Source organism: Loxodonta africana, chromosome 9, assembly GCF_030014295.1.
Source record: "Loxodonta africana isolate mLoxAfr1 chromosome 9, mLoxAfr1.hap2, whole genome shotgun sequence".
NCBI classification, from domain to species: domain Eukaryota; kingdom Metazoa; phylum Chordata; class Mammalia; order Proboscidea; family Elephantidae; genus Loxodonta; species Loxodonta africana.
This window is the reverse complement of record NC_087350.1, coordinates 9,097,581-9,125,456: the sequence shown is the minus strand read 5'-3', so window position 1 is coordinate 9,125,456 and position 27,876 is coordinate 9,097,581. Positions and strand designations below refer to the sequence as shown.

Genomic DNA, 27,876 nt, shown 5'->3' with positions numbered 1-27,876 from the left:
AGAGAAACAGAAAAGGCAAATGAACTCCACGATAATTACCCATGACACTATTCTAGGATTGATTATTTTAGGGCTTCTGGCTGTGAAAATAAAAGTGCTTCAAAGAAAAGCTTGGAAACAGCCATGATTTGTGAGTTTACAAGTCACAATTAGGTAAAACAGTATGTTGAAAAATGTCCTTTCTGTTTAAGAGCATGGAAAATAAGTAGTGTCTGGTGATAGGATTGCCAGCTTAATTCTGCCATTAAATTCCTTTCTTTTAAAAGGAGAATCTTAGGAGTGACAAAGATGTTAGTTTTATACAAAAACCTCATGGTTAGCAATTACATCCATTTTTATGATAACCACTAGGCGTGGTTTAAATTGCTTTAATATATTCAACATTAATGCTATTATACTGTCATTGTGAAATACCAATGTTTATGTTGTTTCAAAATCCTACTCTTCATATTGAAGAAATCAGACATCATTTATTGGTACACTGGGTAGAGATGGTGGATGGAAGATATTCAAGAAATAGCTTATACAGACCCTCAAGTTGGAATAGAGGGAAATTCAAATGCAGCTATCTCTCATTTCACGTGATAGGTATTTTTAGTTATATAATTCCTTAATATTTTAACATTAAAAAAAACTAGAGAATCTCATTAGTCACAGGATTTTTTGTTTTACTTTGTTTAAAATATTGAAAAAAATTTCAGTGGAAAAGGGAATGTCACCCAAAATAATTGAACACAAACAGATTCGTGTATAGCAGTGTTCATGGCAGCGTTATGCACAATAACCAAAAGGTGGAAACAACCCCAAGTGTCCATCAGCAGATGGAAAAACAAGATGTGGTGTATCAAGACAATGAAATATTACTCAACCGTAAAGAGAAATAAAGTCCTGATACATGGAGAAACCTTAAAAACGTTATGCTGAGTGAAGTAAGTTAGGTGCAAAAGGACACATATTGTATGATCCCACTTGTATGAAATAACTAGAATAATCAAATGTGTAGAGACCAAAGTGTGTTTAGTGGTTACTAGGGGCTGTGGCGGGGGGAATGGAGCATTACTGCTTCAACAGCACAGGGTGATGAAAAAAACTAGAAAGCAATAGTGATGATGGTTGCACAATGGGGTGAATGTAATACTGAATTGTACATGTCAAAAGGTTGAAATGGGAAGTGTTATATGTATATCACCACAATAAAAATTATAAAAAATTCATGCAGAAGCAGACCCTGTTTTCCTCCGTAAAGTCTCTACACCAGTCCACTTCTTGTGCTGCTTCCAGTGACTGTAAATAGTGGAGTCTGTGCGTGTACTGGGGTGATGTCAGAGAACACGCTACAAACAATTGGTCCCCGCCCTGCTTTGCTGATGCAGGAGTTGTTCTTTGCAGTCTTTCTGCATCTTTGTGCATAGCTACTGCTCCTGTTCCAAGCCCCGTGAATTGTAGCAGCTTCTTCGTTGGTGATTGGGCATGACAGTAGGAACTCGCAGGGTTGTTGTGAGAATTAAAGAGAATTCATGAAAATGGTTTAGCCAGTTCCCAGGGTGGGTTTGGTGCTCATAACTTGTGATTATTGTTATTGTGTGTATTTATTATATTCATTATTATCCATTGCATTTAACCATTGTGTGGTCGTGTTGTTGTTGTTAGGTGCCCTGGAGTTGGTTCCAACTCATAGTGGCCCAATGGACAATAGAACAAAACCCTGCCCGGTCCTGCACCATGCCATCCCCACAATCCTTGTTATGTTTGAGCCAATTGGTACAGCCACTGTGTCAATCCATCTAGTAGAGGGTCTTCCTCTCTTTTGATGACCTTTTACTTTACTAAGGATGATGTCCTTCTCCAGAGATTGGTCCCCCCTGATAATATGTCCAAAGTAAATGAGACATCCTTGCTTCTAAGGAGAATTCTGGCTGTACTTCTTCCAAGACAGATTTATTTGTTTTTCTGGCAGTTCAGGTATCTCGGTATTCTTCACCAACACCATAATTCAAAGGCGTCAATTATTCTTTTGTCTTCCTTATTCATTTTTCAGCTTTCACATGCATATGAGGTGATTGAAAATACCATGACTTGGATCAGGAGCACCTTAGTCCTCAGAGTGACATATTTGCTTCATAACACTTTAAACAGGTCTTTTGCAACAGATTTGTCCAACACAGTATGTTGTTTGATTTCTTAACTGCTGCTTCCATGGGTGTTGATTGTGGATCCAAGTAAAATGAAATCCTTGACAATGCCAATCTTTTCTCCATTTATCATGATGTTGCTTATTGGTCCAGTTATGAGGATTTCTGTTTTCTTTATGTTGAGGTATAATCTATACTGAGAGCTGTGGTCTTTGGTCTTCATTACTAAGTGCTTTAAGTCCTCTTCACTTTCAGCAAGCAAAGTTGTATCATCTGCATAACTCAGGTTGCTAATAAGTCTCCCTCCAATCCCGCTGCTGCGTTCTTCTTCATATAGTCCAGCTTCTTGGTTCATTCGCTCAGTGTACAGACTGAATAAGTATGGTGAAAGGATACAACCCTGACATGCACCTTTCCTGATTTTAAACCATACAGTATCCCCCTTGCTCTGTTCAAATGATTGCCTCTTGGTGTATATACATGTTCCTTAAGAGCATGATTAAGTGTTCTGGAATTCTCATTCTTCGCCATGTTATTCATAATTTGTTATGTATGGTTTTACTGTAGCTTATTAACTGATCTTAGCTTGGCTGACATTTGAGTACTCTCCTGTCTTGTGTTGTGACAACCAGGGCTGAAACTCACTTCATTATAGTTAGGCCATTGCCCCTGTGAAGTACCTGGATGGTAAATTCTTGCCTGTGGAATTGCTTCATGGATGCATGTTTACTTTTAATAGATTGCCAGGTGGTACAGCAGAGACCTTGAGGCACTCTCCACACCCTGGGCCACGTACCCTTTGCCAAGGTGACACGTGAACATTGTTCTCTGTGTCATTAGCACTGAGATGTAGAGTCTTTTCATGTATTTATTAGATTTTTAGAATTATTTTTATGTAAACTCTTTGTTGGGTTTTTGGTCTTTTTCTCATTAATGAGCAGAATACTTGTGGTTTGAGATTTATGCTAAGTCTTTGGTTATCTGGAATTTCCTTTTTCATCAAGAGTGAGATTTTCCAAATAGTTGTTCTGTCCCAACCATTTATGGACTCATCCTTCATTTTCCCCATTTACTTGAAAAGTTGCCCTGTTTATTATCATTGTGATATAAATTTATATGTATGTATGTACTTGAGTCTTTTCTGGATTCTCAAATTCCATCCTATTGCTTTTTCTGTCCAAGTGCCACTCCCTAACTTTTTAAAATCTAATTGTAATTTTAGAGTACAATTTCTACATCTATCTGAATTAGTCTCGCCTCCACCAGCAAAAAAAAAAAAAAAAAATTTTTTTTTCCACTAGCAGTATCACTTTTTTTTCATACTTTTTATTATGGTTGTTTTCACATGGTTATTATTATTCTCTTTTACATAAGGTTTATATTAATTTTGTCTACTTATAAGAAATTCCTGTTGGTATATTTTTCTTATTTTATGCCATACGATACTTTTTTTATTATAGAAAATTTCAAATGCATACCGTATTTTTATGTAAATAACGTGCACCTTCTACATTTGTTTGCCAGCAGCTCCCTCCCCACCGTGAGGTATTTTTGTTAAGTATGATATGCTAATTTTTTACAGTAATGTGCACAAAAAAAAAAATTGGCATAGTGGCACTTATGAAAACACCCCACGAGGGAGGGTGCCATGGCAATCAAACATAGAAGATGTGCGCTATTTTTGTAAAAGTACCGTAATCACAGCGTTAAGCAGAAGAGGTGTTGCCAGCAGTTTGTTGTGGTTTTGGTAATGCCCTAAGGTCACCCCCACCCCCAGCTGAGCTCTGAGTCAAATCCAGAGACTCACCAGAGTGCTGCAAGTTCAGATAAATTATTGACTCTGCGAGGGGATAGAGGAGCCCTGGTGGCACAGTGCTTAAGAGCTCAGCTGCTAACTAAAAGGCTGGCGGTTCAAACCTTATGGGGCAGTTCTGCTCTGTCCTTTTGGGTCGCTGTGAGTCAGAATTGATGGCAATGGCTTGGGCATGAGGATAGTCCTTAGGACAGAGCCTCAGGAGGGTCAGATCTCGGCTGTGTGCAAGGCTGCTGGCTTTTGTGTACCTGCTCCCCTGAGGTGAGGGGATTTGAGCACAGGAGCACTCACTGATTCATTTGTTTACCAAGCCAGCAGCTGCCCTGCCACGCTCCAGGTGCTGGCATAGAGCAAGGAGCAGACAGAGCCTCCTGCCCCTATGAATTGGAGACTGTAAAAAACAGACAAACAAATGAATAAACCAAAACCAAACCTGTTGCTATTGAGCCAATTCTGACTTATAGCGCCCCTGAAGGACAGGGTAGGACTGCCCCATATGCTTTCCAAGGCTATAAATCTTTCTTTCTTTTTTTTTTAATTGTGTTTTGTTGTGGTTGTTGAGAATATACACAGCAAAATATACACCAGTTCAACCATTTCTACAAGTAAGTTCAGTGACATTGATTACATTATTTGAGTTGTGCAACCATTCTCAGCCTCCTTTTCTGAGTTGTTCCTTTCCCGTTAACGTAAACTCATTGCCCACGAAGGTTCATATTTAATCTTTGGAATTGCTGTTGTCACTTTGATCCCGTACAGATAGTTCTTAAAAGAGCATAATGAACAAGGCAGACATTTTCTGCCCTTTAAGTTCAACGATTATTTGGTTTTATGAAGACTTCAGGGGACATTTTTGGCTTAAGTTTTAAGCATTATCTCAGGGCAGTAGTTTCAGGGGTTCATCTAGCCCGCTTGGCCCTGGAAAGTCTGGAGTCTGTGAAGATTTGCATATCTGTTTGGCATTTTCCCCCTTTTGATCAAAGATTGGTTTATAGAATCTTTGATCAAAACGTTCGGTAATGGTAGCCGGGCACCATCCAGTTCTTCTGATCTCATGGCAAAAGAAGCAGTTGTTAATGGAGTCAGTTAGCCCACATTCCATATCCTCCTCCTATTCCTGACTCTCCTTCCCCTGTTTTTCTAGATAAATAGAGACCAATTGTCCTTCCTTGGATGACCACGTGCAAGCTTTTAAGACCCCAGACACTACACAGCAAACTAGGAGGTAGAACAGAAGCACTAAACATGTTATTCCACCAATGAATTGGGATGTCCCATGAAACCATGACCCTAAATCTCCAAACCAAGGAAGCAAATTCCATGAGATTTTTGGTTGTACATAAGTAACCTCAGCAGCTATGTATATCTGTCACACAACTTTTGCCAGTTCAACTTTTTATAGGTGTACAACTTATTGACAGCAATTACAATAATCGGCTATGCAACCCTACTCTTAATATGATTTTTCAATAACAGTTAACTCCCCCTTTCCCCCTTGTTCCCACCTCTGGTAACCATTGATAAACCTTATTTTTTACACATTTGTCTTTCCTTATATTTTTATGTAGATGAGGTCATATAATACTTGTCCTTTTGTGACTGACTTATTTCACTCAGCACAATGTCTTCAAGGTCCATCCGTGCTATGGCATATGTCAAAACTTCATTTCTTCTACTGAGTAGTATTCCATTGTCTGTATGGACCACGTTTTGTTTATGCATTCATCTGTTGATGGGCATTTAGGTTGTTTCCACCTTTTGGCTATTGTGAATAGTGCTGCAGTGAACATTGGTATACAAGTCTTTGTGTGAGTCTCTTCTTTCAAGTCTTTGGGGTATATACTTAGGAGTGAAATTCCTGGGTCATAATGTAGTTGTATTTTTAGTTTTTTGAGAAATCACCACACTGTTTTCCACAACGGCTGTACCATTTTTTCATTCCCACCAGCAATGGATAAGGATTCCAATTTCCTCACATTCTCGCCAACATTTGTCTTTTTTTTTTTAATCTTAGCCAGTGAAATTTTATCTCACTATAGTTTTGATTTGGGTGCAGCGGTTTAGAGGTTGGCTGCTAACCGAAAGATCAGCGGTTCGAATCCACCAGCCTCTCCTGGGAAACTCTATGGGGGCAGTTCTCCTCTGTCCTGTAGGGTCTTTTTGAGTCGGAATTGATTTGACAGCAACAAGTTTGTTTGTTTTGGGTGACTAGTGATGTTGAGCATCTTTTCACGTGTTTGGTGGCCATTTGCATATTCTCTTTAGAAAAATGTCTATTCAAGTCCTTTTTCCATTTTATGATTGGGTTGTCTTTTTGTTGTTAAGTTGTTGAAATTTGGATATATTTTAGTTATTAGATTCTTGTCAGATATATAGTTTCCAAACATACTCTCCCAGTCAGTAGCCAAGTCCGTAAATCTCTGTGGAAGCAGACTGCTGCATCTTTCTCCCATGGAGCAGCTGGTGGCATTGCACCACTGACTTTTCACTTAGTAGCTGAGTGCTTAACCACTGCACCATCAGGGCTCCTAACAAATATATGTTATTGTTGTTAGGTGCTGTCAAGTTTCCTCCAACTCATAGTGACCCTGTGTACGACAGAACGAAATACAGCCCAATCCTGCACCATCCTCATAATCGTTGTTAGGCTTGAGCCCACTGTTACAGCTACTGTGTCATTGCATCTCGTTGAGGGTCTTCCTCTTTTTTGCTGTCGCTCTACTTTACCAATTATGATGTCCTTCTCCAGGGACCTGTCCCTCCTGATAACATGTCCAAAGTACATGAGATGAAGTCTTACCATACTTGCTTCTAAGGAGCATTCTGGCTGTATTTCCTCCAAGACTTGTTTTTTTGGAAGTCCATGGTATATTTAAGATTCCTCACCAACACCATAATTCAGTGGCGTCACTCCTTCTTAAGTTTTCTTTATTCAATATCCAGCTTTTTTAAATGCATATGAGGTGATTGAAAATACCGTGGCTTGGGTTAGGTGCACCTTGTCCTTAGAAGTGACATCTTTGCTTTTTAACACAAATGCTACAGAGCAAAGTAAAACAAGGAAGCAGGTAAGGAAGAAGGATTGTGTGAATGTAAGTGTAGGGAAGTGTTCGAAATTTTAAATAGAATATTAGTGAAGGCCTTGCTCCAGAAAATAACATCATATTTGAGGGATTAAAATTTAAAAAATTAGAAAATTTCTTACATATTTATATAAAAGTGCTTAAGTCCTAAGTATATAGTTTGATAAAGATTTTTTTTTAATAAGATTTTATTGTACTTTTGGTAAATGTTTAAACCCGTTGCCATCAAGCCAGATCCGACTCATAGCGACCCTGCAGGACAGAGTAGAACTGCCCCATAGAGTTTCCAAGGAGCGCCTGGTGGATTCCAACTGCCAACCTTTTGGTTATCAGCCATAGCACTTAACCGCTATGCCACCAGGGTTTCCGGTGAATGTTTACACAGTAATTTAAGTTCCCACTGGACAATTTATACACAGAATTTTCACTGACATTGGCTACATTTTTCTCAGTGCGTGGACATTCTTACTATTTTCATTCTAGCTGTTCTGTTTCTATCAATCTGGTTTCCCTGATCTCTTACATTCTCATTTTTGTTTTAAAGTGATTGTTGACCTTTTGGTCTTACATAGGTGATATTTTAAAGGAGCACAATATTTATGTTTGATATTTATTATTTTGTGAGCCAATCTGCTACCTAGCTACAAAGTAACCTCGGGTTACTTTCTGTTCAGAATTTGATGAAGTTTTGCAGAGTGTACATACCACGTAACTGACAGCCACGTCACCAGTGTCTCATTAACCTTTCTCCTGCTCCTTCCCATCATTACCCTCCAAGGTCACCAGTCTTCTGATCTCTGTTACTGTGAGTGACTTGTTCTTAGTTTTCAACTTGTATGAATGGAATCATGTAATGTATGCTTTTTTGGTCTGGCTTCTTCCATTCAACATTCACTATGTTTTGGAGATTCATCCATGTTTTTTAGGCGATGGCTTTGCTTTTTTCTTCCCACTTAAAAAAAATTATGGCACTAATATATGTATTACATCAAATTTGCCATTTTCACCTAAATTTTTAAGTGTACGGTTCTGTGACATTACTTGCATTTGTAACGCAATTCAGCCATCACCACTATTTCCAAAACTTTATCCCCGCCCCAAGGGGGAGCTCAGTGCCTATTAAGCAATAATTCCTCATCTCCCCACCCACTTCCTGCTCAGCCTCAGGTAAGCACCTGTCATTCTTTCTGCCTGTATGAATTTGCTTATTTTTGATATTTCACGTAAGTTGAATTGTCTGACAGTTGTCTTTTGTGACTGCCTTCTTTCACTCAGTATAATGTTTTCAAGATTCATCCATGTCATAGCATACATCAGAACTTCAATCCTTTATACAGCTGGATAATATTCTATTGTACATAAATACCACATTTTATTTATCCATTCATCTGTCGATGGACACAGGTGATGGGCTTTTGAAGGCCCCTCGTCAAGGTTTACTCAGGCAGCTCTGTGGAGAACAGAATGTTGGGAGATCTGGCGGGCGCTGTTGCAGGCACGGGCGGAGAGTAGCAGGGGCCCCAGGGTGTTAGCAGTGGAGGTGGTAAGAAATGGCTGGATTCTGGATGTATTTTGAAGGTCGAGCAAGCAGCATTTCTTTTTTTTTTTTTTTTTAGTTTTATTGTGCTTTAGGTAAAAGTTTACAGGGCAAATTAGTTTGTTATTCAAAAATTTATACACAAATTGTTTTGTGACATTGGTTTCAGTCCCCACAGTCTGTCAACACTCTCCTTTCTACCCCAGGTCCCCCGTGTGCGTTTGTCCTGTTTTCCTGACCTCTCCTGCCTTCTCATCATCGCTTTTGGGCAGGTGTTGCCCATTTGGCCTTCAATATTTCTTTCAAATTTTTTTGGTTTTTAGGAATTTCTTTAATTTCTGCATGTCTGAAATGTCTTAATTTCACCATTGTATTTACGAGAGAGTTTTGCAGGATGTATTATTCTTGGTTCGTAGTTTTTTATCTTTCAAGGTTTTATTTACGTCATCCCATTGCCTTCTTCGGAAACCCTGGTGATGTAATGCTTAAGAGCTATGACTACTAACCGAAAGGTCAGCAGCTCAAATCTACCGGTGCTCCTTGGAAACCATATGGGGCAGTTCTGCTCTGTCCTATAGGGTCACTATGAGTCGGAATCGACTTGACGGCAATGGGTTTGGTTTTTTTGGTTTTATTGCCTTCTTTACTGCGTAGTTTCTACCAAGTAATCAGAGCTTAGTGTTATTGTTTCACCTTTGTAAGTGACTTTTTGTTTTTCTCAAGCTGCTCTCAGGATTCTTTCTTTGTCTTTGGTTTTGGCAAGTGTGATTATATGTGTCTTGATGCATTTCTTTTGGGATCTATCCTCTTTGGGGTTCTTGGAGCTTCTTGTATGGTCAGCTTTTCACCCTTCATGTGATATTTAAACGTTTTCTACTCAAAAATTTGCAACAGTATTCTCTGTGTTTCCCATTTCTCCCCCTGTTGTGGAACTCCACTCATGTACAAATTTTTGCTCTTGATTGTGTCCCATGTAGTTGTTAAAGTTTTCTTCATTTTTATTCATCCTTTTCTCTGATTTTTCATCAAATGATGTGGCATCCATAGATTTTTCTTCAGTCTCACTGATTCTGTGTTCCATTGTTTGAAATTTACTCCTGAAACCTCCTTTGAATTGTTCATTTCTGAACTTTATTATCTTTTGCATTTCTAGTTGCTGTTTTTGTATGGTTTCTAATTGTTTAGTTTTGCGTTTTGTTCTTGTATCATTTTCCTGAATTCTTGTATTGGTTTATCTGTGTTTTCCTTGATTTTGGCTATGGTTTGCTTTGTTTTCTATGATCTTACCTATTTTTTTCTTGCTTTCATCTGTGGTTTCCTTGTTCTCTTTCCTAATCTGTTGGAGAGGCCTAAATCTTAGTCTTTTGAATGCCATATTAGGTAGTTGCAATTTCTTTCTTCTACCGGAAAGTTATTTGATACTTTATTTTGGTCACCTGCTTGAGCCATCTTGTCATGCTTTTTTATATGTTTTGATATCATCTGCCATCTTTAAGACATTAAGGTATTATTTTCTTTCTTTATTTGATTGTATGTTTGTTTCACCATGCTTTTTTGTTTTGCTTCGATATGTCAGGGTGGGTGGGCTGGGTATGCTTTGCTCATCTGTGTGGACCTACGGGCACAATAGCTATCCCCACCTGATCAGGGTGGGCAGGGCAGCGGCAGCCCATTTTGCTGTCCCCTGCTTTGGCGAGGTGGCCGAGGGCTGACTAGGCAGGCACTGTCTGCCTGCTGATGTTTGTTCTGCAGTGTAGGAGTTTTCACAGTCCCTCGCCAGATGGGTGGGGGTGTCGGATGGGAAGTGGTACAGGCTCACTTCCTACCATTCAACAGCTGGTTGAGCGGCAGGAGGGGAGGGGGCCAGTTTGGGACCACTGCGGCAGTGGGGCCATGCACCGGGGGTACTTTAACCTTGGTGATGGAGCTGTGCACTGGGGGCACTTCAACCGTGGTGGTGGGGCTGTGTACTGGGAGCACTTTAACCTTGGCAGTGGGGCCATGCACTGGGGGCACTTTAACCGTGGTGGTCGGGCTGTGTACTGGGAGCTCTTTAACCTTGGCAGTGGGGCCGTGCACTGGGGGCACTTTAACCGTGGCAGTGGGGCTGTGTACTGGGAGCACTTTAACCTTGGCAGTGGGGCCATGCACTGGGGGTACTTTAACCTTGGCAGTGGGGCCATGCACTGGGAGCACTTTAACTGTGGTGGTGGGGCTGTGCACTGGGGGTGCTTTAACTGCAGCGGTGGGGCTGTGCACTGGGAGCACTTTAACCTTGGCAGTGGGGCCATGCACTGGGAGTACTTTAACCTTGGCAGTGGGGCCATGCACTGGGGGCACTTTAACTGTGGTGGTGGGGCTGTGCACTGGGACACTTTAACTGTGGTGGTGGGGCTGTGCACTGGGGGCACTTTAACCTTGGCAGTGGGGCTGTGCACTGGGACACTTTAACCACAGCAGTGTGGTGGGGGCTGGTGGGTCTAGGAGGCAAGTCGTGTACAGGCTTAGGTGGGAAGAGGGAAGAAAAGAGACAGACAGAAAGAAAACGGGTAAAAAGAAAAGAAAAATGGCCATGAGTTGGGTGCTGGCAGGTGGGGGTTGGGCGTGCCAAGGGATGGCAGGAAGGTGGGTAGAAGGTGTACTGAGGTAAGTGGCGTATGGGGGTAGGTGGTGTATGGGGTAGGTGGGAAGAGAAAGGAAAGGAAGATAAAAAAATGGTGGTGCAGTGGGGGTTGGCATATGGGGTAGGGAGGACCCAGGGCTGTGATGGGCCAGTGGCCATCTAGCCACAGTAGGGCGGCAGGGACTGGTGGGAATGGTGGAGAGGTAGCGTAAAGGGCTTGGTGGAAGGGAGAAAGAAAAGGACAAAAAAAAGCCACACACTGGGAGGGGGCGGTGTGGGCCCCGGGGGGAGTGTGGGTGTCTCGTATTGTGGACCCTCGCAATCGGGGCTGCTGGGATTGGGGAGTTCTTGTTTCTACTCACCAGAAGGGTGAGGGGTGGGAAAGCGTGTTTCTGTGGTTACTGGGTGCTCTGTCTCCTGTTGGGAACTCTGTAAAGCCTTCCCAAACTCCCTGTCCGGGGTTGTTGCTAGCTGTGCTTCAAGATGGTGGTAATCTGTGCTGTGTTAGTTGGCAGGGGACCTCCATTCTGTATCTCTCCTTGTTCTCTGTTTTGCATCAGTTTCTTCTTCCATTTTGTGTTTGACCTAGTTCTTTATCCCTTCATTTGATGCCCAGGTTTCCAGGATTGACCATTGTATGTGTTTTGCTTAGTTTTGCAGGTCTTTGCTGCAGAGGGCTGCATGGTGCATCTGTCTAGGGCGCCATGTTGGCTCCACCTCCCCTAAGCAGCATTTTTTGATGGATTGAATGTGTGATCTGAGAGGAAATGGAGTCAGACATAACTCTAATATGTATAGGCTTAGCTTGACGAATATGGGGCATGACTGTGGGAGAGCCGGTTGGTGGAGGAACTTTGGATTCATGTTCGCACATGTGAGTGGGATGTGTCTGTTGGACATGCAGATGGAGATGTGAGCAGGTATTCGAATGTTTGAATCTAGCTGTCAATGGAGAAGCCTGGCCTGGAAAGATATGCCTGGGGAGCTGTGGGCATGGTGGTGTTATTTAAAGCAGGCCCTTGGATAATATCAGGGGGCCAAGTACAGAAAGAGAAGGAACACTTGGTAAGGCCGAGATCTGGGCACTGCAGCATTTTGAGGATGGAAGGGGGTAAGAAACTAGCAGGAGGGACTGAGATGATCCTCATGGGAGTGGTATCTGGTAAGCAGAGTGAAGGAAACTTAGAATGATATGTGTGAAGATGGCAAGTGGTGTACAAATGTTGAACAGTGTCACTACCAAAAATGGTTAGACAGACTGTGGAAGGCCATGATCCAAATATGTCCAGTTCCAAGGAGATGCTGCTCTCCAGAGGCATGCAGGAGCAACAGTAGTGGTGTTGCTATAAATATTATGAGAAAAGGGATGCCAGCCTAAAAGAAAGGAGCTTGAAGGCATATTTGGGTACAAGTCTGGGACCTGGGAAAATGCCGTAGCCACTGCTGGAAACCTTAAGGAATGAAGCTCAGAGGGAAAAGATGTCTCATCCAGTGTCTTCTGAAGGTCTGAGTTAGTCAAGTAAGGAAATCTTTCATATAAGAAATAAACTGAAGTGAGAAGAAAGGGGTTCGAAGGTGGTAGTCATTTGCATGTTCTTGGCTGTCCCTTCCAGCATGTGCACAACCTGCTCCCCAGCCAGTACCTCTGCACGTAGTCCAAACAGCCTGTTTATTCTTTCTCATTCTGAGCCATGTGTTTGCATAAGCCACTTTAACATCAGCAGTAATTACAGGTAGTCCCCAACTTACGATGTATTTGAGTTACGATGAACCTCACTTAAGACCATCTTTTTTTTTTTTTTGGGTACATCTTAAGGTTAGTAATGTGTACCACATACAATGTTGCAGTGCATAATTTGCTGATGTTATCACTGTCAGATGTTCAAAGGTTAGATTTATAAAGATATTGATAATAGAAGGCAATAATAATGAAAACTAAAAAAAAAAAAGGTATTCGACTTATGTCAGAACTGTCTTACGATGGAGGCATGGGAACAGAACCCCATCTCAAGTTGAGGAAGATGTATGAAGAACCTTTGAAGATCAGTAACCTATCCCAAACAGAAGCCACCTTAAAAAAAAAAAAAAAAAAAATCTATCACCACCTTCTAATTCTGTCAGACGTCTCCGCAAACTGGAAGTCTTCTGCTTTTAAACATGAGAACAGGTTTAGCCACCTCCGGGGATGAGAGCATCCTCTGGCCACGTAGGCTGGAGTATGAGTTTCCAAGGGCAGCCGTAACAAAGTACCACAAACTGGGTGGCTTATAAGAATAAAAAATTATTGTTTCACAGTTCTGGAGGCTGGGAGTCCAAGATCAGGGTTTCAGCCTTGTTGACTCCTTCTGTGGCTTTGAAGGAGAATCTGCTTCATGCCTCTTCTAGCTTCTGGTAGCCTCAGGTATTCAGTGTCAAGGGGGATTCTTCCCTCTTTCTGAGCCTCTTCGCTTTTAGAAGGAGTCACTCGTATTGGATTAGGACCTACCCCACTCCAGTATGACCTCATTCATGTTAACTGATAACATCTTCAAACCTTAAGTCCAAACAGGGCAACATTTACAGGTGCCAAGGTTAGGACTTCAGCGTATCTTTTGGGAGGACACAATTCAATCTATAACATCTAGGGAAGCTGAGTCGTGGTTTATGGAGGTCACTTCTAACCTTCAGAACCCATTTCATCTGGACCTCATTTACCCCACTTTTAGTCATCTAGTGCTACTATAACAGAAATACCACAAGTGGATGGCTTTAACAGAGAAGTTTATTCTCTCACAGTCCGGTAGGCTAGAAGTCTGAATTCAGGGCACCGGCTCCAGGGGAAGGCTCTCTCTCTCTGTTGGCTCTCGAGGAGAGTCTTTGTGATGCATCAGTCTTCCCTTGGTCTGGAAGCATCTCAGCGCAGGAACCTTGGGTTCAAAGGACACGCTCTGCTTCCGGCACTGCTTTCTTGGTGGTGTGAGGTCCCCATGTCTCTCTGGTCACTTCTCTCTTTTATATCTCAAGAGATTGGCTTAAGACAGTATCTAATCTTATAGATCTCATCAACATAACTGCCGCTAATCCATCTCATTAGATCATAGTGATAGGATTTACAACACATGGGGAAATCACATCAGATGACAAAATGGTAGACAGTCATACAATACTGGGAATCAGGGCCTAGCCAAGTTGACAGATATTTTTGAGGGACACAATTTGATCCATGACACCCACCCTAAGATTTCACTCGTCAGCCCTGAGTGCTCTTAGCTTTGCCTGTTTCAAGGGTGCAGTGCCTACAACTGAGGCCTTTAAAAGTCTTCCTTAAGCAGATGGAAGATACAGTCCATCATTGCTGTGTGATAATGTGCAGTTTAATTTTTTTTCTGGTAAGGATTTTCTTTTTTCAAGGCATTTCTCTTTCCTTACGAAAATTAAACATTCCAGAGATTCAAGGTGAAAAAAGTGATTCTTTATGTTTATGAGAATAATTGATACTCAAAATATTCCTCCCTGAAACCAAACAAAAACAGGCAATAAGCTCGGAAAATTTTCCTAATATTTCTGTTTGCTCTTTTTCTTCTGGTTAGGGTGTAACAGCAAGCAGCCGCCATAGAGAAAACAGGTCCCGGCGCTTGCCGAATGTTGCCTTCCTGACTGCTGCCGTCCTGACTGCATCTGTTGGGGCTGGGTGTACGGGGTACCCTGGCCTCCCGGATCTGCCAGGCCCACTGTGGTCGCCGCTGGGGCTGTGGATGTTGAAAAGGAGAGAGGGTCAATGAAAGGCCCCAGTTCAACCACCTGAGGGGCCTCTCCCTCAGCCAAAATATTCACTTGGCCCCTGACAATGGAGCCTTTGTTGGCAGTTCTGGGGGCTGTACAGACAAGGTAGCAAAAGCTTTATGAGGGCAATATTACAGAGTCAGGCTGGTGAAGCTCTTGTGGGGTTTAATACGGCTGCTGCCATAGAATTGGAATCAACGCAAAGCTTCAGTCCGTGAGGGACACTGGCTACTGCCTTTTCAGGGTGCTGAATTTTACTTCACAATTCGAAAGCATAGTTAGAGCAGCCCTTTAAGGCATGTGGAACCAGAGGCTGATATTTACTCAATTCGAAGTTAGAAATAATGAAAATACAGTATACAAACTGTCAAGACGACTACCAATTAAGTGCTGGCAATTCACCTTGAATATGGTTTGATTTTCTAGCTAGCAATTAAAACACGTGATATAATGTAGCAAGAACATTCCCAGCAACATCACCAGGTCTGTTTGCCGTTGACATACTTATCCTGGCCCAGTTCCCAGACTTTTCAGGAATTTATACTGTGCCTCCTTTCCGATGATTGGGTTTTTCTTTCCTAACCATTGAATTTCCAGCGTCATGAATGCTTTTGATTTGACGTGTTGCTGAGCTAAGTAATTGTCCTGGAACACGTGGCTGACATTGGCATTTGCAAATGGATATATTACCTAAGTCCTAAGGGATATTAACACGCAGCGCTGCTCCTTGGGAAAGCTGTCCTTGATCTTCAAGGGACTTCTGTTTTTGTAGCGTGATCACCTTTCCAGGCTGTGGTCTTTGCCGTGTCAGGGACTAGCTGTTCTTTCTCATAGTCTGGAAATAATACCTTTTCACAAGAACAGCCAAACCCAAGAATGCCAAGCACTGGTGAATAAAATAAAATGCCCTCACTTATTAAGAGGAGCCAAGGGCAGTGGTGGTTTAGTGGCGGAATTCTCACCTTCCATGCAAAAGACCAGGGCTGTCTGTTCCCGAGACTCGCATGTTGCTGTGATGTGGAACAGGTTTCAGCAGTTTCCTGACTAACACGGTCCGTTCAATGTTCTTCACCAAAACCGCAATTCAAATGCATCAATTCTTCCTTATTCATTGTCCAACTTTTGTATGCTTATGGGGCAATTGAAAATACCGTGGCTTGGGTCAGGCACACCTTAGTCCTCAAGGTGACTTCTTTGCTTTGTAACACTTTTAAAAAGGACTTTTGCAGCACATTTCATTAGAATATTTTACTTCGTCTTCTCGAGCTGCCCTTGTTAAGTTTTTACTTCGTCATTTCTTCTGTTAGCTTTGGCTACTCTGCGTTCCAGAGCAGGCTTCAGAGTCTCTTCTGACTTCCGTTTTGTCTTTTTCTTTCCTTTTTAATGACCTTTTGCTTTCTTTATGTATGATGTCCTTGATGACACCCCACAGCTCACCTGGCCTTCATTCGTTAGCGTTCAGTGTGTCAAATCTGTTCTTGAGATGGTCTCTAAATTCAGGTGGGATATACTCAAGGTCGTACTTTGGCTCTCCTAGACTTCTTCTAATTTTCTTCAGCTTCAACTTGCATATGAGCAATCGATGGTCTGTTCCACAGTTGACTGATGATATTGAGCTTCTCCATAGTCTCTTTCCACAGATGTAGTAGATTTGATTCCTGTGTATTCCGTCTGGCAAGGTCCACGTGTATAGTCGCCATTTATGTTGTTGAGAAAAGCTATTTGCAATGAAGAAGTCGTCGGTCTTGCAATCCCTGGAGTTGTTTCTGTCGCCAAGGCCATATTTTCCAACTACAGATGCTTTTTCTTTGTTTCCAACTTTCGCATTCCAGTCTCCAGTAATTAGCAATACATCTTGGATGTTTGCTCAATTTGAGACTGCAGCAGTTAGTAAAAATCTTGAATTTCTTCATCTTGGGCATTACTGGTTAGCACATAAATTTGAATAATAGTGCCTGGTGCTTTCCGTGGGACTTCTAAGCATGAAAATGATTCCTATTGTTTGTCCATATGAATTGACTAGACCTGAGTCCCTCCATCCGTCTACTCACCTGCCAGCAGATACTTACTGAAGCCAATCATTTGCCATACACCAAGCTAAGAACCGTGTCCATTTCACTGAATCTTCATAACATTCTCCGAGAAGTAGGCACTTGTTGGAGGGCAGCTGTCCATAAATATTTCATGTTTCTGTATTGCTGAGGTCTTCTGAGCAGAAGCATTTACAGCCAACTTAAGAATGTTTATATAAGGACAACCCAAGACAGGGTGCTCAGATGTCTCCTGTCCTGGAGATGTCCCAGGGTACCCACTGCTGTCGAGTAGATTCCGACTCATAGCGACCCTATGGGACAGAGTAGAACTGCCCCGTAGAATTTCGAAGGAGCACCTGGCGGGTCTGAACTGCCACCCTCTTGGTTAACAGCAGTAGCATTTAACCACTACACCACCAGGGTAGTGAAGATAAAATCCTTTCTTTCCCCTCCCTGGTGAAGATTTGCTTATATTTCAGGGTGAAAGCAAGGTGTCCAGAGGAAGGATAGGCAGATCACCAGCAGCACTGTGAAGTCAGCATCCCCTCTCTTGTATTGTACCTGCTGCATGATGTCCAGGCATCAGCTGCTCCTCAATGTGCAGGCCTGTGGAGAGCGAAGCTCAGGGAGCTGGTGTGATGTATTGCTGCGGCTATATGTTTGCCTTGAGAAATAAACTGTCTTTGTCTCTGGAAAAAAAAAAATAGTGATATTAATTTGTCTTCCTTGTATGCATGTGGATATTATTGTATCACTGACAGTGATGTATTTTAGGATAGATCTTGAAATGTTCTTTATGACAGTGAATGCAACGCCATTCCTCTTCAACTTGCCGTTTCCAGCATGGTCCACCATATGATTGTGTGATTCAAAGTGATCGATACCAGTCCATTTCAGATCACTAATGCCTAGGATATTGATCTTTATGCATTTCCTTCCATTTTTGACAACTTCCAATTTTCCTAGATTCATATATCATTAATTTTGGATCATGCCTCATCAGCAATTGAAGGTCCCAAAAGTGTTACTCTATCCACATCATTAAGGTTGACTCTACTTTGAGGTGATGATGCCTTTGAATCATGGTGCCAGCGAAGAATATTGAATATATCATGGACTGCCAAAAGAACGAACAAATCTGTCTTGGAAGAAGTACAGCCAGAATGCTCCTTAGAAGCAATGATGGTGTAACTACGTCTCACATACTTTGGATATATTATCAGGAGAGACGAGTGCCTGGAGAAGGACATGATGCCTGGTAAAGTAGAGGGTCAGTGAAAAAGAGGAAGACCCTCAACAAGGTGGGCTGACATAGTGGCTACAACAATGGGCTCAAGCATAACAAGGATTGTGAGGATGGCGCAGGACTGGGCAGTGTTTCGTTTTGTTGTATGTAGGGTCGCTGTGAGTCAGAACTGACTCAATAGCACCTTAACTACAGCAACAAGTACTACTACTTTGAGGAGGCAGCTTTTCCCCAGTCTTGTCTTGAGTGTCTTCCAACCTGAGGGACTCACCTCCCAGCACTATATCAGACAATGTTCCGCTGCTATTCATAATGTTTTCACTGGCCAATTTTTTCTTCTTAGTCTGTCATAGTCTGGAACCTCTGCTGAAACTTGTCCACCACGGGTAACCCTGCTGGTATTTGAAATATCGGTGGCATAGCTTCCAACATCACAGCAACAGGCAAGCCACCACAGTACAACAGACTGACAGATGAGTGGTGGTAACAGAAAGCGTCACAACTAATTAATCAGTATTAATACATTATACTTAACTAGCAACCGTACTTTATTCATATTGCCTTAGTTTTTACCTAATAGCCTTTTTCTGTTCTAGGATCCCATCCAGGATATCACTTGACAGTTTTTCTTTGTTTCTAGGCTATAATGTGTTTTTGACATGGATCAAACTACACATTTAATATTTAATTTAATTGTAACCAGCCACCCTTAAATTTTTTTTATATATTAAATGTTTTCCTCTCTTTAAACATCAAAAAGCTAGTAAATCACCACTACCCTGTCGATGCTACCAAAGGTTTGAGTTTCCTGGTAGCTTCACCTTGTAGCTCTGTGTGTCTTTTTGCACAGTGAAAGTTATCTGTGTCCCATTTAGAAAAGTTAGAGCAGCTGGATGCATCATAAATGTGACACTCTTGTCATCATGTGTGGCATTAGAACCACACCCATGAGTATTTTACCAAAAGTAAGGGCATGTAGTTTGTCCAGAGTACTGTCCTCATGTTAAGAAGCTAAGTCCTGAGGAGTTAGGGTGGACAGAGTCTCCTGTCAGAACCTGGGCTCTGACAGGGAGCAGAAGACAACCTGCCTTTCTCCAGCTCTTCCTGTTATATCCACTCAACTAACGAGAGAGACACAGGCCTTGCCTTCGTAACCTTGCCAACTTGTTGGGGAGAGAGGATACCAAACCAGATAAAATCTCAGATGGGCCATCAATGTAAAGAACCATTCAGGATAGCCATGTAAGAGATGGTACTGGGCATATGGAACATGATCAATCACCAGACAGCTTGGGCTGGTGACAATATCCGAGGCAGGTCATGGTATTTTGGTAGAAGGTTGGTGGCACCTTCGGCCAGTAACGTTGACTGCCTATTATGTGCAGAAGACTATGCTAGCTCAGCCAACACAGATGGCAGGTGTTCACAATTCTGCCTCTACTTCTAAAACCAAACAAGAAACCAAACTCACTGCCATTGAGTTGCTTCCAACTCATAGTGATCCTATAGGACAGAGTAGAACTGCCCCGTAGGGTTTCCAAGGAGCACCTGGTAGATTTGAACTGCTGACCTTTTGGTTAGCAGCCATAGCTCTTAACCACTACACCACCAAGGTTTCCGCCTCTACTTTCGAGGTCCCTAAACTCACTGTAGAATCCCTGGGTAGCACAAATGGTTAACACACTCAGCTGCTAACCGAAAGGTTGGAGGTTTGAGTCCATCCAGAGGCACCTCAGAACAAAGGCCTGGTGGTCTACTTCTGAGGAATCAGCTGTTGGAAGCCTTATGGAGCACAGTTCTGCTCTGAAACATATGGGTCACCATGAACTGGAGTCGACTCGATGGTAACTGGTTTTAAACTCTCCATGAACAAATCCTTCCTCAGTCCTTTGCGTTGCACGCCATTCCCCACTGGGCTTTTCTGTAGCAGGAATGCAGATATGTTTAGGTGTCTTCTCTGTGTGAACTCTTTTGAGGTTCAAATGGTCACTTCCTTAGACCATTTTGGAGTAGTTCTTTCTCTTCCCTCCTTTAGTCATTACTAAGTCTCGTGTACACGTCCGCGTCCTGCTCCACTTGTGGGGCCAAAGCCTCCCAGTGTTTGGGGTGTAGCTGCATTAAGTCAGTTAATGTCCTCCTTTGTGAATCGCATAGTACAGCACATTTCTGTTTAGTCTTTTTTTTTTTTCATGAAATTAAAAAAAATTGATGCATGTTTAAATGGACACGTATCATATGATTCCATTTATGTGGAATATCCAGAATAGGTAAATCCATAGAGACAGAAAGATCAGTGGTTGCGAGGGGCTGGGAGAGGGGATACTGGGGAGTAACTGTTAACGAGAACGAGGCGTCTTACTGGGGCAATGAAGTCATACGTTCCAGAATCAGACAGTGGCGATGGTTGCATAACCTTGTGAAGATAGGAAAAACAGCTGAATCGTACGCTTTAAAATGATAAGTTTCACCATCTGTGAATTATATCTCAGTGGAACAAGTGGATGTTTATCAATGAAGAGATTATTTTTACAAAATAAAAGTAAAAGATTTGAATTACTTATAATTCCAGATAACTAATAGTAACATTTTGATATGCGTGTTGTTTTATTGTTGTCGTTTTGTTTTCATTGGCCCTTTTTAGGCCAAGAACTGAAATCCAGTTCTCCCTTGTCCCCAGGCCTCAAGTTCACACACTTACTGTTACTTTTTGCTTAAACATTTTAGAGGCCTCAGGTACCGACTGAGGACGACCATTCAGAGTGTAAACTGTGTGTAATGTAGAAGAATGGCATTTCCAGATTTCAAAATATAAATGTAAACGTTATTCCTCAGGAGGTAAAAACAGAGTCCGGTTTTATTGAAACTAAAAGCATCAGTTCTGAGAATCTCTGTGCCTGGACTTCCCGGATGTCTTAACCGTATTTAACCCGCAGAGGAAATGTGTGCCCCGTGTCTTACCAGTTTGACCCTTGTTATGGATTGAATGGAAAACCCTGGTGGTGTAGTAGTTAAGAGTACAGCTGAGAATCAAAGGGTCAGCTGTTCTAATTCATCAAGTGCTTCTCGGAAACTGTATGGGGCAGCTCTACTCTGTCCTATAGGGCTGCTATGGGTCGGAATCAACTTGACAGCAATGGGTTTTGTTTGGTTATGGATTGAATTGTGTCCCCTCAAAAATGTGTGTAAACTTGGCTAGTCCATAATTCCCAGAATTTTGTGATTGTCCACCATTTTGTCCTCTGGTGTGATTTTCCTATGTGTTGTAAATCCTATCTCTATAATGTTAATGAGGTAGGATTAGAGGCAGTTATGTTAATGAGGCAGAACTCAATCTATTGGATTAGGTTGTATCTTGAATCAATCTCTTTTAAAATATAAAAGAGAGAAGTGGACAGGGAGGGAGGACCTCATACCACCAAAAAGCAGCACCAGGAGTAGAGCATGTCATTTGGACCCAGAGTCCTGCTCAGAGAAGCTCCTACCTAGACAAAGGGAAGACTGATGACAAGGACCTCCTCCCAGAACCGAAACAGAAAGCCTTCCTCTGGAGCTGGCACCCTGAATTTCGACTTCTAGCCTCCTAAACTGTGAGAGAATAAAGTCCTGTTTGTTAAAGCTATCCGCTTCTGGTATTTCTATTACAGCACACTAGATGACTAAAATAACCCTTTCACAGCTTAGGGGAGGTGGGTACAGGTACCAGTGTCAACCTAGTGGATTATCTGAAACTTTAAACATTTCCCCAAATACGTTAATGATGCATTCTTACCTCCCCACTGCTCCCAAATACCCATAGTAAGTTTTACTTAGGGTAATACATTGTTGTTGTTATTAGCTGCCATGGAGTTGGTCCCTGACTCATGAGAACCTCAGGCACAACAGAACGAAACACTGCCTGGTCCTGTGCCATCCCCATGATCCGTTGGGACTGTTGTCCTCCGTAGGGTTTTCATTGGCTGATTTTCAGGAATAAACCTCCAGGCCTTTCTTCCTCATCCGTCTTAGTCGGGAAGTTCTGCTGAAACTTGAACAGCATCACAGCAGCTTGCAGACCACCACTGACTACACAAGAGGTGCATTCGCCAGGAATCTAACCTGGGTGCCTCGCATGGAAGGCGAGAATTCTACAAGGTCATACAGTAAAACCTGTGAGAGCTGGAACGTGATGGAACTGCCTTGTTTTTCCGGGTCTTGCAAGCCTTCCACCTCTGAAGGGTACGGTCTTACCGCTTTTCTTTCTCTGTTTTTAGTGGAAAATATTTGAGTTTTTCTTCTCTGACAGGTTTCCTCCTTACACAGGTTCTGGCTTTCACAGGTTTTGGTCGTTGGTAGTTGCTGTCGAGTCAATTTTTGACTCACAGAGATCCCAAGTGACAGCAGAGCTGCCCGATAGGGTTTTCTAGGCTGTTTTTTTTTTTTTTTTAATCATTACAGGAGCAGATAGCCAGGTCTTTGTTCCCCAGACCCACCCTGTGGGTTCGAACTGCCAATGTTTTGGTTAGCAGCTGAGCTCTTAAACTTTGTGCCACCAAGGCTAATAAATTAGGCTGAAAGAAATAAAAATCAAAACCCCAGAGTAACCAGCACAACATATTCAAAGAGAGTCCCAGCATCCCAGCATTTATCATGTCATCAGTGACTTTGTGTTTGTGTATAGAGGGATTACCTCTGCTCACAATTAAATAGAAGGGTTTGGACCACCACACCCTCATCTCCTGCTAGGGATGTGCTTGTCCATGTCCTGACCTGAGGGCCGTGAAAAGCCGCTGCTTCAGGATTGAAAGCTGACTTGGTAAAGCCTTTTCCACAATGGAGTTGGATTAATCGAGCTTATTTTTCTTCAGGTTGTATATTTATTTGACGGTTTCACACCATTCATCAATTTCTAAGCCGTTAATAATTTTTGCGGCCCCTCTAGATGTGTGTGTACAGTTCAAGTGTGTTTGATTTCATGTGGTCTCTCCATATTTAAACAGTGCTGAGTGATGGTGTGTGTAACATGCCAATCTAACGTTGCAGATCTGAACCCAAGTCCTTGATGCTTTAGCGCAGTTCCCTTGACTGCCTTGCATAGCTTATGCTTGTCTTTGTCTTTGCAGCAGCTCCTGCTTCTGTTCCAGTTTTAGGGTAGAACCGTTCGCACCCCACCTGTTGAGTATTCATATGTTGCATACCCTGTAGGGTCACTATGAGGCGGCATAGACTCCAAGGCAGTGGGTTTGGGTTTTTTTGGTTCTGTCCTCAAGCTGCTTATATTCTGTTGAGGAAAATTAAAATATGTTGTTGTGAGCTGCTGTCAGGTTGACCCCTGACTCACGGCAACCCTGCGCAAAACATGATCAGACCGTTGTGATCCACAGAGTTTTCATTGGCTGATTTTTGGAAGTAGATTGCCGGGCCTTTCTTCGTAGTCTTAGTCTGAAAGCTTCGCTGAAACCCCTTCAGCATCAGAGCAACGCACAAGTGACAGACTAGTGGAGGCTCCACTTGAAGTGCCTTGGCTGGGAATCGAACCTGAATGTCCCACGTGGAAAGGGAGAATTTTACTACCGAACCACCACTGGATTAAATATATGCAACTGTTCATTCACGGAAGAATGGAACAGTGGCCATAGGAGAGATGTAGGATTTGGGGGAATTTTAGAAAATAAAGACGTTTCTTCTAGATAGTTTTATGAAGATGGCACGGAAGCTTGGCTTCTGATGGGTGGGTTGAGTTTGGGCTGGAAGTGATAGGGAGAAAGAGCCTTCTGGAAAAGAGGGAAGAATGGAAGTAAAAACCAAGGGGCCCATTCAGACACAAGTCACCCCTGTGGGCCAGAAGGGAGCTGGGGCTGAACCCCAAGGGTGCTGCAGGTAGATGTGGTTTTAGGAACCAGTGCAATGGAGAGGATTCACCTAGGGACCCCGGGCTGTTAATGCAAACCTGCCAGTGTTTCTGAAGCGAAGCAATCTGAAGAATCTTATGTGACTGCTTCCATCTCAAAATAATTTGTATTTCACCTTTAGAACTCCACGTTTCCAAACAAGGCCTTATCTTAAGTGTTGTCTGAATTGTCCACAGGTATTTTGTTTGTGAATTCTTGTCTCACATTCACTGGCCAAGTGGAGTGACCCAATATTGAATTACAAACTGTCCTTGGTATTATTTTGATGTCATAAACCATATCCATTCAAGGGATGCACTGTCAGCATCCCGCCTGACCTTACAAGTTGTAACATTCTTTGACCAGTGGGACCAAATCAAGGCCAAGGTCATGCCTAAAAGTATGAAAGCAGAAGTGAGAGGGCAAGGAAGTAGGCTGGATGTGGCAAAGGGTCTAAGTGAGGGCCCAAAACAGTTGTGAGGTTCACCAGTCACACAGGCTCATCCTTTCCCCAGGACTTGGAGAACATTAAGGGGCTCAGGGCAGATCACTCGTGTTGTATTTGAAATGTGTCCAGCCTGGAGCAAACCAACTTTGTGCTTACCCTTGGTGTCTGAAGATGGTTGCCTGCTGACATGCTTTGCAGTCTGTGGGGTGGGCAGCTATGCATGTTGGTGAGAAGAGTGGATTTGTGTTACTGTAAAGACTGGTTTTAGAAAAACCTGTGTCCCTTAAAACTGTGCAATGTGTCTGTTCACCTCACCGCCAGTGGGTCAGGGTGCGGGGACGGGAATGAGTTGGCAAAGAAATTCTCCAGTTCTGAATTTATCATCTAATTACCACGTGTCTCGTTCTTGAAGGCAGCTAGCTGAATCTGACTGCAAAAGTGTTTTATTTTGCCAGCCAGTGTTATAATTTTGGTCTATCTAACTATCTATTTATTTTTATTTGGCTGGAAGGCAGTGTTCCCCATTTGAGAAAATCTCGTCAATTTCTCATGTTGTAAAGCTCAGGCTTCCCAAATTCACTTTACTAGCCTGTGCTGTGTAGCATCCACATTTGCCATTGTTGGGATAAACTCATGAACCTCTGTTGCTATTATGTCAAATCCACTGCTGTAAAAACCCTCTAGAAGTTACCATAATGGCTTATTCTTCACAGGTTTCCTTTAAACATCAGGCAATTTTGCTAGAATACTATTGTGTCTATAAAAGAAGAAAATGAAAGACTACTAAAGTGAAAAGTGTTTAACATGTGTAATCTTGTCCTTTTTGCTTAGGCGAAGTAGAGGCTCCTGATCCAAACGACCCTCTGGGACAGCTCGACGGGCACAACAGCCCTCTTCCGACTCTGAAAGGTAAGCTGTCAAATACAGGTTCCCTGTAGGTGGGGCTCTTTTAAAGTGTTTCCAGAATGTAACGTAGAGACTCTAACTGTTGATTTGCCATTTCTACCTAAGAAGTCCTGATGGCACAGTGGTTAAGCGCTCAGCTGCTAACCAAAAGGTTGGCGGTTAGAATCCACCCAGTGGCTCCATAGGAGAAAAGACCTGGCCTTCTGCTCCCGTAAAGACTACAGCCTAGGAAGCCCTATGGGGCAGTTCTACTCTGTCATACAGGGTTGCTTTGAGTTGGAATGATTTGATGGCACACACACACATTCAAGGTCTGACCTGCCTGAATTTTTCCAGGCCTAATGCTGCCCCCTGATGGTGGTGTCTGGAGAAATCTTCGTATCTGTTCTTGACATAGTGTAAGGGTGTTGGGGACTGGATGGAACTGGTAGGAAGTCGCCCTGTAGGAGGGTAAAGGGTAGGAAGTGAGCAGATGGCCACCCAGCAGGGGAGACGGGGCTTTGGGGGTTCTCAGCAGGCCTGAGCAGAGACTCTGAAGCTGGAGCTTGTCTTGCCCACTGAGCAGGAGGCTGATAGTTTCTTAGTTGACTTTCCTCAATGTCATAGTGTAGAGAGGGGTGGACACCTCAGGCAGCAGGCAGGCCTCCTCCACAAGGCCATCGAGGGAGCAGCCTCTTTCTGTCTTACTGTTTCAGCCTTTCCTACAGTTTTACTATCAGAGCCACTGCCTGCTTTGTGAGGTTACATTCATAGGCATCCTAGTTTGTAGAGTTGACATAATACATTTTCCTCAGATGGCCGGCAGGAACCTTGAGGAGAAGTGTTGCCTTTTCCTAATTTAAACTCTGTCACTGTATTGCTAAAACCGACTTTATTTCTTCTCATTGGTCAGCTTTGACTTGAACATGACCCAGAGACCCACAGTAGTTTCTTAGCGTCCTGTGCTTTGAAGATCCCCATCCCTCCTCAGGGATGTGCTCACTTCCCAGACTCCCAGACTGTCATCTGGGGTTGACGAGGATGGCTTGTCTCAGCCGACGTACCAGTTGCTGTCGAGCCAGCTCTGCTCATGCTTACATCATTTGTGTCAAAGTAGGATTTTCAGTGGCTGATTGCTAACCCTTTCTTCTGAGCCACCCCTGGGTGGACTCTAACCTCCAGTAGCCAAACACGTTAACTGTTTGTGCCACCCAGGGACTCCCCACTTCAGCCTAGGTGCCTGGCATGTCCCTTTTTGTCCTGAAAGGGCTTCCTGATACCCCACAGGTGCTGTGAGCTCCCTTGCCGCCTGAAAATAACTCAGTTGTCTGTGTGTAGTTTACTTGGAGGATGTCAGTGGTTTTAAATTGAAAGTTGGTGGTGTATCCGATGATTTGGGGAGGCTTCTTTAAGAGCCCCCCCCCCCCCCCCCGCTTTAGTACGTTAAATGTGGTAAATTGCATGAGTTGGTTTCCCAGTGTTGACCATTCTTGTCGTCCTGGGGTAAGTCCCGATGCCCTTCTCACAGACACAAATCTTTGTTTAAGGGAGGGCATTTGATTGGGAGAGAGATGTGCCATCTCGTCCAGTGGGTGGTGCCTGCTTGTCACCTGTGTGAGCCCAGCTGGTGTTCATCTTGTCCTCACAGTCTAAAGGTCTGTGCTGTGAAAGCTTTCTTAGAACACTGGGCCTCAGTGTCAGGTAATGGAATCTCACTCACATTGAGGAGAAGGAGAGGGAGCTGTGAGGAGGAATGTGGACCAGGTGAAGCAGAGTAGACAACCACATTAACGGTATAAAATCTAACTGGCCATAATTCCGTAGACTGTGATATTTTCTCGGGAACATGTATTGCAACACCCTGCTTAAGATGTGAGGCAAACTTCTTCCCTCTCGCTCCCTGAGGTAGAGAACTTAAGGGCTTCCTTGTGGGGGCCAAGCTGGGGGATGGTGGTGGAAAGACCTTTAAATATAATGTTCATAGCTAAGACCTTTGGGAGGCAGAGACGGCTGCAGGATTTATGACTCACTTAAATGGAAGATGAGTTTGCTTATTGAGTGAAAAAATGACCGTGGTCTCAAATTTAATAGAAATTTAAATTTTCCAGCTAGCCACACTTTCCGAACATTCATATATCAAATTTGATGCGTTAAGGGGGGGTTCTTCAGTCTCCATTTTTGGTATTTGAACAATTTCTCAAGCTTAGACTAGGATACTTGCTAATATCCTCTTTGTCTATTTGGAATTTGATTGCCTGACTTTTTTTTTTTTTTAACCCACAAGTGATTGTGTTGAAAACCATGTGTTTCAGTGCTGGGAAGAGTTTCAATCAGAGTTTGGAAGGTTGCCTTGAAAGTCTCCAGAGCATAGAAACCCTGATTGCAAAAGTTAACCTGCCAGACGTGCACACGTGCACGTACGTGTGTGCTGACAAAAGCATAGTGCA

General features: G+C 42.9%; 1 protein-coding gene across 1 annotated transcript in view; it reads left to right on the top strand.

The window, feature by feature from the left end:
• Positions 1 to 27,876, top strand: part of ROR2 (receptor tyrosine kinase like orphan receptor 2) — a 349,860-nt gene that overhangs the window by 237,560 nt on the left and 84,424 nt on the right. The window contains exon 2 of the mRNA XM_064290957.1: positions 25,376 to 25,453. Coding sequence (XP_064147027.1) covers positions 25,376 to 25,453 — 78 coding nt within the window. The remainder of the gene's footprint in view (positions 1 to 25,375; positions 25,454 to 27,876) is intronic.